This window comes from Patagioenas fasciata, chromosome 5, assembly GCF_037038585.1.
Source record: "Patagioenas fasciata isolate bPatFas1 chromosome 5, bPatFas1.hap1, whole genome shotgun sequence".
Taxonomy (NCBI): domain Eukaryota; kingdom Metazoa; phylum Chordata; class Aves; order Columbiformes; family Columbidae; genus Patagioenas; species Patagioenas fasciata.
Window position 1 is genome coordinate 34,518,097 of NC_092524.1, and position 15,119 is coordinate 34,533,215.

At 42.6% G+C, this 15,119-nt stretch overlaps 1 protein-coding gene across 6 annotated transcripts in view; it reads left to right on the forward strand.

The window, feature by feature from the left end:
- Positions 1-14,239, forward strand: part of ACTN1 (actinin alpha 1) — an 89,451-nt gene extending 75,212 nt beyond the window's left edge. For 2 of the 6 annotated variants that reach the window (XM_065840262.2, XM_071809290.1), the window contains exons 13-22: positions 1,022-1,130; positions 1,609-1,749; positions 3,611-3,793; positions 4,530-4,664; positions 5,511-5,690; positions 6,610-6,756; positions 8,575-8,655; positions 9,202-9,267; positions 10,761-10,919; positions 13,350-14,239. In XM_065840262.2, the coding sequence (XP_065696334.1) occupies positions 1,022-1,130; positions 1,609-1,749; positions 3,611-3,793; positions 4,530-4,664; positions 5,511-5,690; positions 6,610-6,756; positions 8,575-8,655; positions 9,202-9,267; positions 10,761-10,919; positions 13,350-13,508 (1,360 nt within the window). In that variant the 3' untranslated portion in view covers positions 13,509-14,239. The remainder of the gene's footprint in view (positions 1-1,021; positions 1,131-1,608; positions 1,750-3,610; positions 3,794-4,529; positions 4,665-5,510; positions 5,691-6,609; positions 6,757-8,574; positions 8,656-9,201; positions 9,268-10,760; positions 10,920-13,349) is intronic. The other 4 variants (XM_065840257.2, XM_065840258.2, XM_065840259.2 and 1 more) reach the window with 2 other exon arrangements.
- Positions 14,240-15,119: the final 880 nt, after the last annotated feature.

Sequence of the window (15,119 nt, forward strand, 5' to 3'; positions counted from 1 at the left end):
AAGCAGATTAAGGAGCTGGTCTGGATTAAAATCCCAGCAAAGAAAAAGTTATTTTTAGCCCAAATCAGTTTCTTGACTAGTTTACCACAAGATTCCACCAACAGTTGTGCCCACATACCTCAGAGGGGCAATAAAATGGTGGGAAGAAACAAAGGCTAGAAGTCAAAAGAAAACAGTTAAAACCTGCATTCCTCCTTAAATAAATGCTCATCAGATGGCCCAAGGTCACTCAGTAGCCCAGTAATTCTGCTTTCTGTTTTGAGCCTGACACTTCCCAGCTTGTTTGGTCTTCCTTTGCCTGCAGGTTCCTCTCTCTTTGACCATGTGCAGAACCAAGACCACAAGCTTCAGCTTAGCCCTGTGGTCTCCTTTCCCCAGCCATATTCTTACTAGCCCATCTTCCGTGACTGCTAGCTTATAGACATCTCGACAGAGCGTTCCTTGTCAGGCATATAGAAGAGAAACCTACACTGTGATTCTGGGATTGTCCTAAATAAATAATGGATTGTGTTATTTAGCTATTGCTTGCTGCCTGTGCTGTGCAACTCTTAGAACGATCTTAAGCAGTTTATTTGTGTTCATATTAAAATCTTTGCTGCCCATTCTGATGTACAAGATGCAGGTAGCTAACCTCCATTATGTTCTTAAGCAGAATACAGGGGCATTTTGCTCTGCTCACAATCTCCTTATTCCCAGTTTGAGCAAAAGTCTGTACTCCCTTCCCCCAATGCCAAGCCATTCTCATCAGGCTGCCAGCACCAGTGTTTGTTGAGGCCTGGGGTAGTCGTTATTATTCTTCCTGTTCTGTGCTGTTTGATGTATCATAACATGCAGTGTCTCCAAAGCTAGGTAATGCTGCCTTCCTGGCTTGCTTTACTTGCAGAGACCATGAGCTCTTTCTCTGAATCTGTCCTCAAGGCTGATAAAGGTTTTGAATGGATTTCTCTTTCTTCTTCAAAAGTTCTTTATTTGACTTCGTGTTCTCTTTTTTTTCTTTTTTTTTTTTCCCCACCCATTATAGTGAGCTGGACTATTACGACTCTCCCAGTGTCAATGCCAGGTGCCAGAAGATCTGTGATCAGTGGGATAATCTGGGTGCCCTAACCCAGAAACGTAGAGAAGCCTTGGAGGTGAGGCATTGCAAATTGGACATTTGGGATTACATGGGCAGGTCATTTGTGGGAAGCAAGCTGCAGTGGGCTCGAGCAAACAATTGCAGCTCTTTTGTACGCTCCTTGAATGTCCTGGACTGTAAATGAGGGTTACGTTTCAGTGTATTTAGCCTGCTTTTCCCCTTCCAGCCCAATTATGGTGCCATTCGTTTGCTTGGGCTATTGATTTATTTCTACTTTTGTTCGTTTGTAATCTCATTCTGCTTGAAAAAACTGTCCTCCTTGTATTTCGAAGGACCTCAGATTTTTCTCTCAGAGGAAAAAATCCATCCTGTGTGCAATCTCTTAACAGCAGAGAGACTTTTACTGGAGTGCCATCCTGAGAACACCAAAGAGGTCTGAAAGGAGGGAGTAGCTCAGATAGCCCACATACCTATGTGATTATCCTTCTCTAACAATCTTTCCTGATTTTCTTTATTTTTTGGTGCATGTCCAGAGGACAGAGAAGCTACTGGAAACAATTGACCAGCTGTACCTGGAATATGCCAAACGAGCTGCCCCTTTCAATAACTGGATGGAAGGGGCCATGGAGGACCTGCAGGACACGTTCATTGTTCACACCATTGAGGAGATCCAGGTACAGAGCAGTCATTTGCACCAGTCAGGCTGGGATAGAAAGAAGTCAAGGGGTCTCCTGGATTTTTAGTGGTGCTGAATTTGTAGGACATGTTTTGGAGCTTCTGCTCTAGTGAGTGAGCCTCAGCAAGAAAAACAAAAAGGAGTATGTTTTTAATTGATTTCAGGGTCTTGTGTTTTGGGGTTTTTTTTGTTTTGTTTTGTTTTTTTTAATCCATATGAGCAAAGCTTAGTGCTGCTCACAGGGTGTGCAGGTCAGTTGTCCCATGTAGTGTCGTGTCCAGGTCATTTGGTCCTATGTGACAGGATGTACCATGATGGCAGTTGGTGAGCTGCCAGATGGCTTTCAGTGCTGAGCACAATAAAAATGAGAACTCTCCACTTTAACTTCAAATGGTAATCCACCACCAAAGTCTTCTTGCCTCCTGCAAGACAAGAGAGACAGTTTCTCAGTTTGCCCCCTTTTGAAAGAGTGTTGTAAAAGCAACTTGAGGTATCTACAAGGAATTTTCAGATCTTTGAGAGCAGGAATTACTCTTCCCTGGATTGCAGTGGGGACTTCTATTCCTCCTGCTTGATGGTCATATTGAAAGAATCCAAGTCAGCTCTTTTCAGGAATGTCTGACAGCAACATGGCCTTCAGGCAGGGAATGGGAGACCAACAGGGGACGCTATGCAGGCAGGGGGGCAGAAGAGGAGGGGGTGAAATAGCCCTAGCCTGGTATCAGCTCTGTTACTGAGCTGCTGCTTGTTTTTTCCACCCTTCCCTCCTGAACAAAGGGGTTCATTAAGTCGTTATAATGCAGAACAAATCTGAACAGCATTTAAACACTTCCATCATCTCTTTGTGACTGCAGTATTTTTCCCAGCCCCTCAGACTTGCATTACATCTCTATGGCCACTGCAGCAGCTGCAAAGTAACAAGTCACTACGTAAGGAGGCAATTTTACAAAAAGTAGTTACAGTGTGTGTGTGTTGTAAGAGTGGTCAGTCATGTGGTTTACTTTCATTCCCTCTTCTGTCCACACTGTTCCCTCGATTGTCCCTACACATACCACTCTGTCCCCCATTCATTTTGCTCCATCTTTCCCTGCATTTGCTTCCCTAGTCTTGATCTTCCAGGCTTCTGGGATGGAGTACCTTAAAAGCCGATAGAAGCAGTGAGAGACGAGCCAGGACCAATTGGCTCGTCAGCTGTCCACAAACTACCAGCAAGCATGCCCCACCGTCGGTCCTTGGAGCACAGTCTGGGCACCGCAGCAAGACGTGGAACAGAAAGGGCCTGTTGTGTTCAGGGAGAAGGAGCTGTATTTGAGCAGCAGGAGCATATGTTGCCTGTGCCAGTTTGTTGTTGCCTGGAAGATCTTCGCCTGCTTCTCACTGACTCTGATCAGACTGAATCTGACTCTTAATATTCATCTGGAGTTATCTGGGGTGTCAAACTAGTATATACCTAGTTAGAGAAGAAAAACATAGTGCATTTATACTAGTAAGACATGACTGCTTTAAGGTAATGCTAGTAGTCAGATCTTTGCAAAGGGGCTGACAGGCAGTCACTGAGCAGTGTTGGAGAAATAGTTCCCCCTCAATTATGAGCCAGAATTATTCCACCATTTTTTGGGATGTGATCTCTGTCACTGGTCAACATGGGACAAAAGCAGAGGGAAAACAAGACTTCACATCATCTAACTACTTAAAACAACCTGTTTAGTGATGCTCAGAGAACCTGTATTAGAGTAGCCTGCTTTGTATCCTGGGAATATGTAAGCTTTTACAGTCACTTCTGCAAGGATATGTTTGCTGAAGAGGCTGTTCAGTGACTAATGCTCTTACCCTCTCTTTGCTGCTCCTTCCTTCTGCAGGGATTGACCACAGCCCACGAACAGTTCAAAGCCACTTTGCCAGATGCCGACAAGGAGCGACAGGCCATTTTGGGAATCCACAATGAAGTCTCAAAGATTGTCCAGACATACCATGTCAACATGGCAGGAACAAATCCTTACACTACAATCACCCCACATGAGATCAATGGCAAATGGGAACATGTGAGTTCTTTACAACCTTGCCAGTTAGTGCAGGAGGATGCTGCTGCTCAATCACTGGGGCCCCAGGAAGTGAATTATTTACTTTTCAGTTACTGTGTCATGCTTACTGCTGAGATTTTTTTTTTTGGTCATTTGTTTCTGGATCAATTGCCGTGTGCTTGGAAAGTGAAGAGATCTTTCACATAAATGCCTAAGGGGTGTCAGATCCCTTTTACTTGCTAATTTTATAATGCAAGATGCTAAATTAAAAGCTTTGAGGTTTTCAGTCCCAAGCTGACCTGTCAAGCAAGTAAGTATGGCATGTGAGTCAGTATCCTTTTTCACGGATCAACCCTTCGGATGTTTTATCTCCGCAGCCAAGTAGCCTTCCCTTGCTGTAATCTTAAAAGAGCAGCTACTCTTCATACCAGCTGTGCTGATGATTCTTACTACCAAATGAGATCACCAAAGTGAGATCTGAACAGGGTCCTGCAATTCAGTTAACAGGAGCCACCAAAAACCCATGTAGTGAATGGAAGCTGCTTCTGGTGTTCCATGGCCTGAGATGAGTTTGCAGCATGCATCCTATAGCAGATAGGATTCACGTTCCATGAGCCTTCCCACAGTGTCCTAAACCATATGACTGCTTGTTTTCAGTGCAAACACCCACTCCTCCCTTCTTTGCGGCAATTTCTACATTCACTCTACATGTGTGTTTCTACATATAAACTGCGCGCTTTGTCACTCTTTGCTGCAGGTGCGGCAACTGGTTCCCAGAAGGGATCAAGCCCTGATGGAAGAACATGCTCGCCAGCAGCAAAATGAACGGCTTCGTAAACAGTTTGGTGCACAGGCCAATGTCATTGGACCCTGGATCCAGACCAAGATGGAGGTAGGGCTTTGCACAGTTTGAAACAGTCTGTTTTCCTCTGTGATCTTCACTGATCTTCTTATCCTTCATTTTTCTTGACCACTGGTCATGGTCATTCTTCCTTCAGCAAAAGAAACTTTCATAGAAAATATGGCGAATATTGGAGAATCCCAAGACTGATACTGGTTACCGAAGTGCTTGTACATTTCTTCCCTAATGCTTTAGTACAGAGATAAAAAACATGACTTAAAAATAAGGAATACTGGTATTTTCATAGAGTTGTGTTTATATGCAGCAAGTTAAAGACCCTACATCAGAAACATTTTATGTAATTGCTTTCACAGCAATGGTCTTGATACGCATGAAAAAATAAATACAATTAGCATATCAAACATCAGTAGAGGAGACATATTTTTACGGAAAATCTTCTCTCTTTAGGTAAGATTTGAGTTAAAGTAATTGGAGTTGATGAAATGGAAAAGTGTGAAGCTATTGCTGATGGCAGGAGCTGTAAAGAAGCGAGCAATTACAGAAATATGTCTGTATGAAGGGACTAAGACAGTGGTAGACAGTACATCAGAAAAAGATCCAGCTTGGTACATTACTAGCTTATGATCTATAGTTTCTTTTTTTTTTTGTATCCTTGTATTAGACACATCTCCTGATTCACCTCACTTGGAAAATGTTCAGGGCTCTGCTAAAATTTTTGCTAACACTGTCTCAGCTCATTTAAAGTAACTGCTCCATGAGATTTTTTTTTTTTAAAGTCATCATCCTGCATGAGCATGAAATAGCTGCAATGAATGTCAAGCATGTTGAGACTTGTCCTTCCAATGAGGTCTAACTCCTTTGGTTTTGCTCATGCAGGAGATTGGCCGCATTTCAATAGAGATGCACGGGACCCTGGAGGACCAGCTCAACCACTTGCGGCAGTATGAGAAGAGCATTGTGAATTACAAACCAAAGATTGACCAGTTGGAAGGAGACCACCAACAGATCCAGGAAGCACTTATCTTTGACAACAAGCACACCAACTATACCATGGAGGTAAAAGTTTTGGCAGCAGATCAGATAGCCTCATCTGCTGTGGCTGGTTAACGTCAGCCACATCTAACTCTGGCAACATGTTGTGGTTCTCAGGAAAATGCAGAGCTTGGCAATGTGGCCAAGCATGCAACAACATGTCACTGAAATTCTTTTTTGCCTTGCTGTACTTCATGCCAGCCCATTCCAATGTACTTCCAAATATAGACAGTAGAAATAACCTGAATGAGATCAACAGTATTGCTTGAAAAATTGGCTGGTTTCATTTCTCCTGCCATCAGATTGTAGCAGCCTATTAGCTGGGATTAGGAAGACCAGAGGAGTGCTGGTGATTTTGAACTGCCAAAGCCTGGTAGAAGAAAAGAATCCAACAAAAGCTTTTTAAAATCAGAGTCTGGCTTTCTCTTGACATGAGGTTTCTTGGAAGCAATCTGAGTTCGACATGGGTCCAGCAGAACACAGACAGGCTTTGAAACTTGTATTTTGGTTTCTGGCCAGATCTCCATTAAGCAACAGCAGAGTCTGTGGAGCACCAGTGTCATCCAAGGACTGTGGTTTGTTTATTTTCTTGGTAAGGAGAATTTTCTGCCCAACTAAGTCCTAGAAGCACTGGGTTCTCATTTGTGTTAAAGGCCCCTAATATTTTGCCCTGACAAGACAAAGGAACTTTGCAACAGGATCAAGATTTTCTTAAGATCAGGAATTGGCCTCCTCAATATTTTTTTTCAGTCAAAATTCAGATTTTAAACATCTGATTTGCCTATACTGCAGATGAGAAGGAAGTTTTTCTGAACAAATGTACTTTTAGTGACTTGGCCACCAGGATCATTTAATTTGTAACAAGTAGCTCATTCAACCCACTGGCTTCAGAGGCAGAAGAGCTACTTTTCAATTTAAAAATTGTCCTGTCCTCTTTTTTCAGCATATCCGAGTAGGGTGGGAGCAGTTACTAACAACAATTGCTAGAACCATCAACGAAGTGGAAAATCAGATTCTGACCCGTGATGCCAAAGGAATCAGCCAGGAACAGATGAATGAGTTCCGAGCTTCTTTCAACCATTTTGACAGGGTAAGTCAGTGCTGGCTGCAGCAAAAACAAGCAGTCGCTATGATAAAACTAGATCAATAGAAGACATGTCATTCTTAAAGACACCACTTCTGTGGAGCAGTCATTCCCATGAAGACTGCTAAGTGATCATTAGGCTGGGAGGAGAAATACACCTTCACAGGAAACTAAGTTTCTTGATAAAGTGTGGAAAAATTTGAAGGCTTGTTTGCCCCATCTTCTCCAGAGAGCAAATTATCTTGATTTATAAAATTCTTTAGAGCAGCTGTCCTCCACTCTGATATACCCTCACATAAACCTGAATTGAAGAAACCAGTATTGCTCTTATAAGGAGCAAACAGAAGGATCTATACACACCACAGCGTTGCACTAAACCCTGACATAAAGCCTGCCTTGCCTTACTGTGGGAATACATGCCAAGGCACTAATAAGTGCAATAAGAAAGGAATTTCTTAAAGGAAATTCTCCTCCCCTCAATTTGCCAGCGTGTCTGCAGCTCTTCCTTCTACAACCCAAATCACAAAGGTGTCATGCAGGGAAGCAGAGACAGCAGCTCAAGCCTGAAAGCAGCTCCATTATCAACCCCTTCAATGTCATCTGGAAACCCATGAGCAGCCTGCAGAGACACTAAGTCAGTGATGCAAATGCTGGTGGCTCTCCACCGGTTGCTGCAGCAGCCACACTGTTTGAAAGGTCTGCAGAGAAAAGGTCTGCAAGCCTGCCCTCAGAGATCAGCAACACTTTGAGGCTATTTCAGCCCTTCTCTATTTGCCTGAGAGAAACAAAAACCATTACTTCTTTTCTTAGCACTCTGAATGATAATGCAGAGAGAATGTGAGTTTCCCATCTTCAACTGTGTATTTAATTTATGAAGGCTTAATGGTGACTTTAAAAGCTGTTTTTTTGAGAAAAATCACTTGGAGTTGGCCCCACCATCCTGTCTGTAGCTTCCTTGATCTGGCCAGAGATGGTGGCGGCAGGCAGGGGCTCTTCAGTGCTTGGGGGTTGTCTTGAGGTAAAATTCTGCAGGGTTGATGGGGAGTCTCAGTTCCTGTGGTAGCTGCTGTACAGTTTGATGGGTACATCCAAACACCAGGGAAGCGAGCAAAGGGAAGAGCAGCTGCCAAGCCGTGTTGAGCTGCGCTTTACAGCAATGCTGTTTGCAGAGCTGAGCACTTGAAATAGGCTTAGCAGTCAAAGCTCCACCTCATGCGCAGGTCTTAAATACAGCCATAACACTGCTCCCCTGAGCTTCAGCTGGTTTTCCTAGTCTGTTTCTGGGATGCCCTGACAGCTAAGCTTCCTTGGGTGTGTTGCCAAACATATGTGCCCTCACCTACTCCTTTAGTGGGATGTTTGACTAGAAGATTAAGGCAATGCTTCCCACTGCCTCTGCCTGCTTACCTGCACTCCAGGTTACTAGTAAAGCACAGGGCTTCTGGCACGATGGATAACAAGCAGTGATGCAAGTAATTCACTTGGGAGATGGAAATCTTGAGGCTTCTGAGCATTGACTGTTTTTGTCATTCAAATGCTCTCAAGATGTGATGAGCGCTCTGAGAAGGAACTGTTCCAAGAGCATTTTTAGCACGTCCTGAAATGTCATTGTGATATCTAATGTTGTGCACTTTTTATTTTTCTTCTCTGTCTTTCTATCTGCATGTCATTCTTCCTCTCCCTCTCTCCTCACCCACTGCATGGTGCACCTGTTTGTTGTCCTTCCACCTCCCTTTGATCTCCTCTGTGTCTCCCTTCCTTCTGCCCCACACCATCACCCCACTGGCACTGCATGTCCTGCTGCCTCGCACACCGCATAACCAGGACCACTCCGGCACACTTGGCCCTGAGGAATTCAAAGCCTGTCTCATCAGCTTGGGTTACGATATTGGAAACGATGCACAGGTACTGAATGCTAATGGTGAACACAGACAGATGTTAAACTGTGAAAAAATAACAGTTTTTTCCTTTCTTTTCTTGTTTGTCTTAATCCATCTGTCATTGCTGTTCTTGTGTTTGACTATATATACATCACTTTCCTATACTACTTCCTCTCTAAATGTGCTTTGGTATCCCTTCTTAATTCCCTAATTGTTTGTCTTGGGAGAATTTCTTTTATGTCTTCAAACTATTCTGTTTACTTCTGTGTCACTTAATGCTCCTTTTCTTGTTCATTCCTCAATCTGTCTCACTTGATATCTTCATTCATTTTTTTTCATCATCAATATGTTCCTTGTGTGTAAACTGTTCCATGTCCAAAACCACCTTTGCTTCTTCATGATTTCATAAATTACCTTTCCTCTATTGTTCTTCATTGTCCTTTATATCCTTCCTTCCATCTCTTCCCTGCTGAAAATCATTCTTTGTAATGTCTCCTGTGGGTTCATTTCTCCCTGGATTGGTCTCCCTTTTTTTTCTTGGCTTTTTCCGTCTTTGCGTCAATCCCTGTAGAAGAAGACTGGTATGATGGATTGCGAAGATTTCCGAGCCTGCCTTATCTCCATGGGTTACACTATGGTAATGTAGAACCCTCTGTCACTCCTGTTCAAAGTGATTCTTGTAGGCACCTTCAAAAATAAAGAGACAATGTGTCATGAATCAAGGTAAATACAGCCATATTTTCCAGAATTTATCATCAATGGATGTTAAATCTAGTATTAGTTGTACATGTAAAATTCTTGTCTTGCAGCGGTAGCTGAAGATAAAAAAATTGAAATAATTGTCTAATTCCTATTTAGTTCAAGTAAGAATTACATTTATCATACTATGTAGTCACGAGTGGAAGAAACAATAAACTTACTTGTGTTGGTACCTGCACTCTGCACAACACACAGCCTCCCAGCCCTAACTATCAGTGGAGCTCATCTGGAAGTAGACACAACCTGATTTCTGAATACACTCCAACACTGTTCCTCTCATTCCTACCATTTGTTTAACGTCTCTCTTCTTGTACATGTAAGTTCAAGTTCCAGTCATACTCCCTGTAGCTTTTCTCATACCAGAGTACCTACACATTCAGAACAGGAACATGTGGCACCTTGAGAGTCACAATAACTAAGAGGAAGAACTTCACCAAAAACTGATGGTCATCAAAGGGCAGAAGAGCATAGTGCACAAACATTCAGCTATGCTCTCAGTATCTCTGCTCCTGATGTCAGGCAAAGCAGTGTTCATTCATCTTACTTATCAGCCCAGCATAAATACAGACTCTTCAGTGTAGCGTGCCAAACCACAGTAACATTTGATTAGATACCTTAATTACTCTTGAAGGTAGACTGTTCTAGATGTGTTAGAAGAGCCTGTTCCCAGGAGAAGACTCAGGTTTGCTCTCGTCCTTACCTGGAGAGGAAGGAGGCCCAGAGAGGAGAACAGATGATCTTCTGTTTATATGAGAAAAAAAAGGAGGGCACAAAACTACACTACAGGGTTTTGGCTTCTGTAGCAAACTTCTCTGTAGGATCTTCCCTTTAAATGCTTCTTCCCTAGCCCACTCTGGATATGTAAGTCCTTCTTTCCAAAGCGTGTCTTGTTAAGATGAACCAGATACTATTTAAGACCACAGAGACATTTCTTCTGGTGGTTTCTGTTCTGGCAGCTGAAGAGAACTGTAAAAGTTCTCTTTTAGTAAATGAAAGTAAAAGTATTTGAGGAATGCAGATCTTCAAATTTTAATACAGACATCTAGCACAACATGTATTAAAGAGAAATTTGTGTTTTCCCTTGAAATCTGTGTGATATTGTTCCCTGATAGGAGCATTGTCCTAGAGCTAGATGGAGCTGGATGTTGTCCTAGGGCACAGCTGAGAATATTTTATTCCAAAGGACAAATGAGTGGGAAGTGTTTGTACATAGCAGCAAGCTATAAAAGAATATCCTGATAAAAACAACAGAAGCGGTTTCTATTTGGCTTTGTTTTTCTAGCTGCAAGATATGCTGCTGAACAGTTTCTCCCTGCTTTCATACCACTGCTGCCCAAATGTCCAGGCTTATGTGATGCTCTTGTCCTCCAGGGAGAGGCCGAGTTTGCCCGCATCATGAGCATCGTTGACCCTAACCGCTTGGGTGTAGTGACATTCCAGGCCTTCATTGACTTCATGTCCCGGGAAACAGCAGATACAGATACTGCAGACCAGGTTATGGCTTCCTTCAAGATCCTGGCTGGAGATAAGGTGAGGCTCCACACCTTCCTTTCCTGCATCTGCATTGCTCCTGCTTTCCTTTTGCTCTCTTGTGGCCAGGAGAAAGTGTTGAGGGAAGCACTCTCTAGTGTGGAGGGGATTTTGACAGGAACACTGTGCAGTGCAGGGGAGTGCAAGGCTATAGCGTGGGTTAATGAGCAGCCTGCCAAGGCACTTGAAAGTCCTGTTCAGCTGTCAGTCAGAACTATGCTGCCCACTCATGCTTTAAATATTTAATTAAGTGCTTCGTTGCAATTTGTTATTTTAAAATGTACTAACAAATTCAACAGATAGTTCTTGATTAGTCTTGACAAACTATTAATTGCTGACAGCAGTAAACTTGAGATGATCTTTGTCAGATATACATGTGTCACTATCAGTTGTTATACAATCAATAGTAGATTTTCATTGAGGATATGCTGTATCTCCAAGAAGAGCATCTTTTAATCATAGAAATTGGTTGAAAGTAGGAAAACTCATAGGTTGATAGTAAAAGTATTCATTTTCTAAATTTGCTGCATCAGTGGAACCGGCTGATTAAAAAATTATGTAATCTTATTTTTCTTATATAACAAGCCCGACTAATCTTTTATGTAATTGAAAAAATAATATGTACATGTAATATTAATATATCTCTATGTTTGCTAATGATTTTATTGATCTCACCTGAAATGTGGGATACCATTACTCAGATAGTAATGAGTTACCCTTAAAATTCAGTACTGATTTCCATGTTTCACTAATAAACTTTTCTGTGATATAGAAACACATGATATCCATCCTTTAGGCATCTGCCAGACTGAAACCAGTCCTATTGTCTTTCAAGGCCTGAAAATTCCAGATTATTCAGATAAGCTAATCACTGTATAAATAGGTACTTTTGGATACAGTATTACTTATTAACTTGTTTATTCTGTACAGTACATTAAATATACTTGTCAGTGTTTAATGCACTCTAGTGATTATCACATGAATCAGACAGTATTTCATTATGAAGAAAAATACCTCTTACTCACTCCAGTCAGTAAACTGAAAGGCAGGGAGTGGGGAAAGAATAAAAAGTCACAGGAAAGAGAGAGAGAGGGTGTGAAACCTGAACCATTATTCAGGCAACTGCAAATGCCCATGAGTCAGGCAGCTAAAGACAACATGCTGGTTAGCAAACAGGCAGCTACTGTTACCTACGTCATGGAATGAAGCCAAGCTACCCCACCTCAGCTCAGTGAGCCTTCAGAAGCCAAATTTACACAAGTTTTGTTTGCTTATTAAAAATGTCTGTGAGAAAGGCAAGGATTGTTGGAGAAATTGTAGAAGCAATACAAAGGGGTTTTTTATTTGCTGCCTGCGTTGGTGCCACAATCCAGAGCTAGTGGGGATGGCTCCCATCCTTGCTCTGAATAAAGGGAACACAAGGCCAACTGTACCATGGGCTGCATCAAAAGGAGCGTGGCCAGCAAGTCAAGTAAGGTAATTTTGCCCCTCTGCTCTGCTCTGGTGAGACCCCACCTGGAGTCCTGTGTCCAGCCCTGGAGCCCTCAGCACAGGAAAGACACAGACCTGTTGGAGAGGGGCCAGAGGAGGCCACCAAGATGATCAGAGGGCTGGAACAGCTCTGCTGTGAGGACAGGCTGAGAGAGTTGGGGCTGTTCAGCCTGGAGGAGACTCCAGGCAGACCTTATTGCAACATTTCAGTACTTAAAAGGGCCCTAATGGAAAGATGGGGACATGTTTTATCAGGGCCTGTAGCGACAGGACAAGGGGTAATGGTTTAAAACTGAAAGAGGGGAGATTCAGGCTAAATGTGAGGAAGCAATTTTTTACAGTGAGGTTGGTGAAACACTGGGACAAGTTGCCCAGAGGTGGTAGATGCTTCATCCCTGGAGACATTCTAGGCCAGGCTGGACAGGGCTCTGAGCAAACTGATCTAGTTGAAGATGTCCCTGCTTATTGCAGGGAGTTGAACTAGATGACTTTTGAGGGTCCCTTCCAACCCAAACCATTCTATGATTCTAACTCCCAAGCAGCATAAGCAGCCGTTACCTCTTGCCAGTAAGGGATAGTATCAAAATGACATTTCTGCTTCCTCCCATTTGCTTTCAGCAGGAACTCCACAGTCTTACACCAACACCTTACCTCCAGATCTTTTCTTTAGGCATGCCAGCATCTCTCCTGTGAAAACCATCTTTCTCTCTCTGTTTTAAAACCTATTTTCTTGGACAAATGGTGGGGAGAGTGACTGCATTTCCTCCCAGGGTGTGTGTGCAGAAACCTCCACATGTGGGTGTGCAGTGCTAGTCTAGTTGTTGGGGTCCTGTCCCTGATGGTTGTCTGCTGCACTGGAGGGGCAGGGGGTTGTTGTCGCTCTACGGAAGGTCAGTTTTCTGAAAGTAACAATCACCTTATCGTTTGTCCTCATTGCAGAACTACATCACTGTGGATGAATTACGACGGGAACTGCCTCCTGACCAAGCTGAATATTGCATTGCTAGAATGGCACCCTACAATGGCCGTGACGCTGTACCTGGTGCCCTGGACTACATGTCCTTCTCCACGGCACTCTATGGCGAAAGTGACCTTTAACTTTTTTCTGTCCCACTACACGCTCCCTCCCCTCTCCCCCGTCCAACACACCCTTCTTTCTCTTTGCAAAGCAGCCTCTGCTCCGCTCTTTTTTGTGTTTCCCTGTTTTGCTTCAGATAACAGATCACATTTTTTAAGTGGGGAGGAGGACATTGACATGGCACCACCTACCTTGCCCTTGAAATGACAGTTTACAAAATTATTTTGTGCAAAATAGCTACGTTTTAAAAAGAACAGACATATTTTATTATAGAAAAAGGTATTTTTCTCCACCAGATTGAAACTTAAAAGGAAAATATTAAAATATTGCACCAAATATTTTTTGTTGTGACATAGAAAGTCAAGCACAATGTTACATTCCATCCTTTCCAAAAGAACCAAACAACAACAAGATGCCACTTGTTCTGTTAACTTTTACATTTGTGTATGTCTCTTACCACATTTATCTTGGGAGGGGGGAAGGCACACAAGTGCATGTGTTTGCTGGTTCACTCATTTCATGAAAATATTTTATGATAAACTTTTGAAATTGCTGTGTTTTCTAGGGAAAAAATAATGTACACAGCTCATGTTTTCATATTTAATTAAAAATACAATATGCCTCCTATGTTTATCAGTGCACAACTTTTTTTGTTGCTGAGAGTTGTCTGGTTTCAGAACATGAAGCTTGAGAGCTGATAACTTTGATATTGCTTGTCACAAACCATATTAAAAATTTCTTGTGATAACAACTCTAGACTTTATTCATTTGTATAGTAAAATTGTTTAATCCTATTTAGTTAAAACAACATGATGAAGAGAATCCAAATTAATGGGGTTTTAATTGAAATTACAATACTTTCAAGGTAAACTTCCCCCCTTAACCTTGTAATTATTTTCAAATGATGTTGAAATTTTCACAGCTTTATATGACCACTTTAAATTAATGACTTATGTAATTATTAACCACCTCTGATACACCCACCTCTCTATAAACAACATTCTTGTTATTCCTTAAAAACCAGCTGTTATGGTTTAAGGCAAGGTGGCAATAAACCATGGCAGACGCTCTCTGTTATCCCCTTTACCTCCCACCACCCCTTCCTTTTAATCGGAAAGATAAGAAAGATAAGGGGAAAGGAAGAGAGACTTAGATATCAAGTTGGAGAGTTTTAAGGGGTTTTACTAATGCTAGTAATAAATAGAGAATATATATACAAAATATACAAAACCAGTCTCAAGTGCTCAATGTGGAGTTGGCGTCACTCCAGCAGCAGAGCTGGGTGTGCGGAGCTGGCGGCTCCAGCAGGTGCAGCTCAGGGCCCCGAAAGTCATGGGTGGGACTTCACAGCAAACCAGAACCTGGTTGCAGGGGTGCAGGGCCTGAGGCCTGTGGATCACAGGCAGACAGACAGGGTCTTCTCCAGATGCCGGCCATGGTCGAAGAGAGAGTGACCCTCCTGATCACCCTCTTATATAGGGGCTATGACGATTATGGGATGGAATACTTCCGTTGGTCAGTTCTAGTCACCTTTTCTATCCACCCCTCCTCAAACACGCCCCTCTCTCAACAGAACGTGGGAAAACTTATCAGTCTTTCTTGGCTACCATAGTAATAAATCTAAACACGAG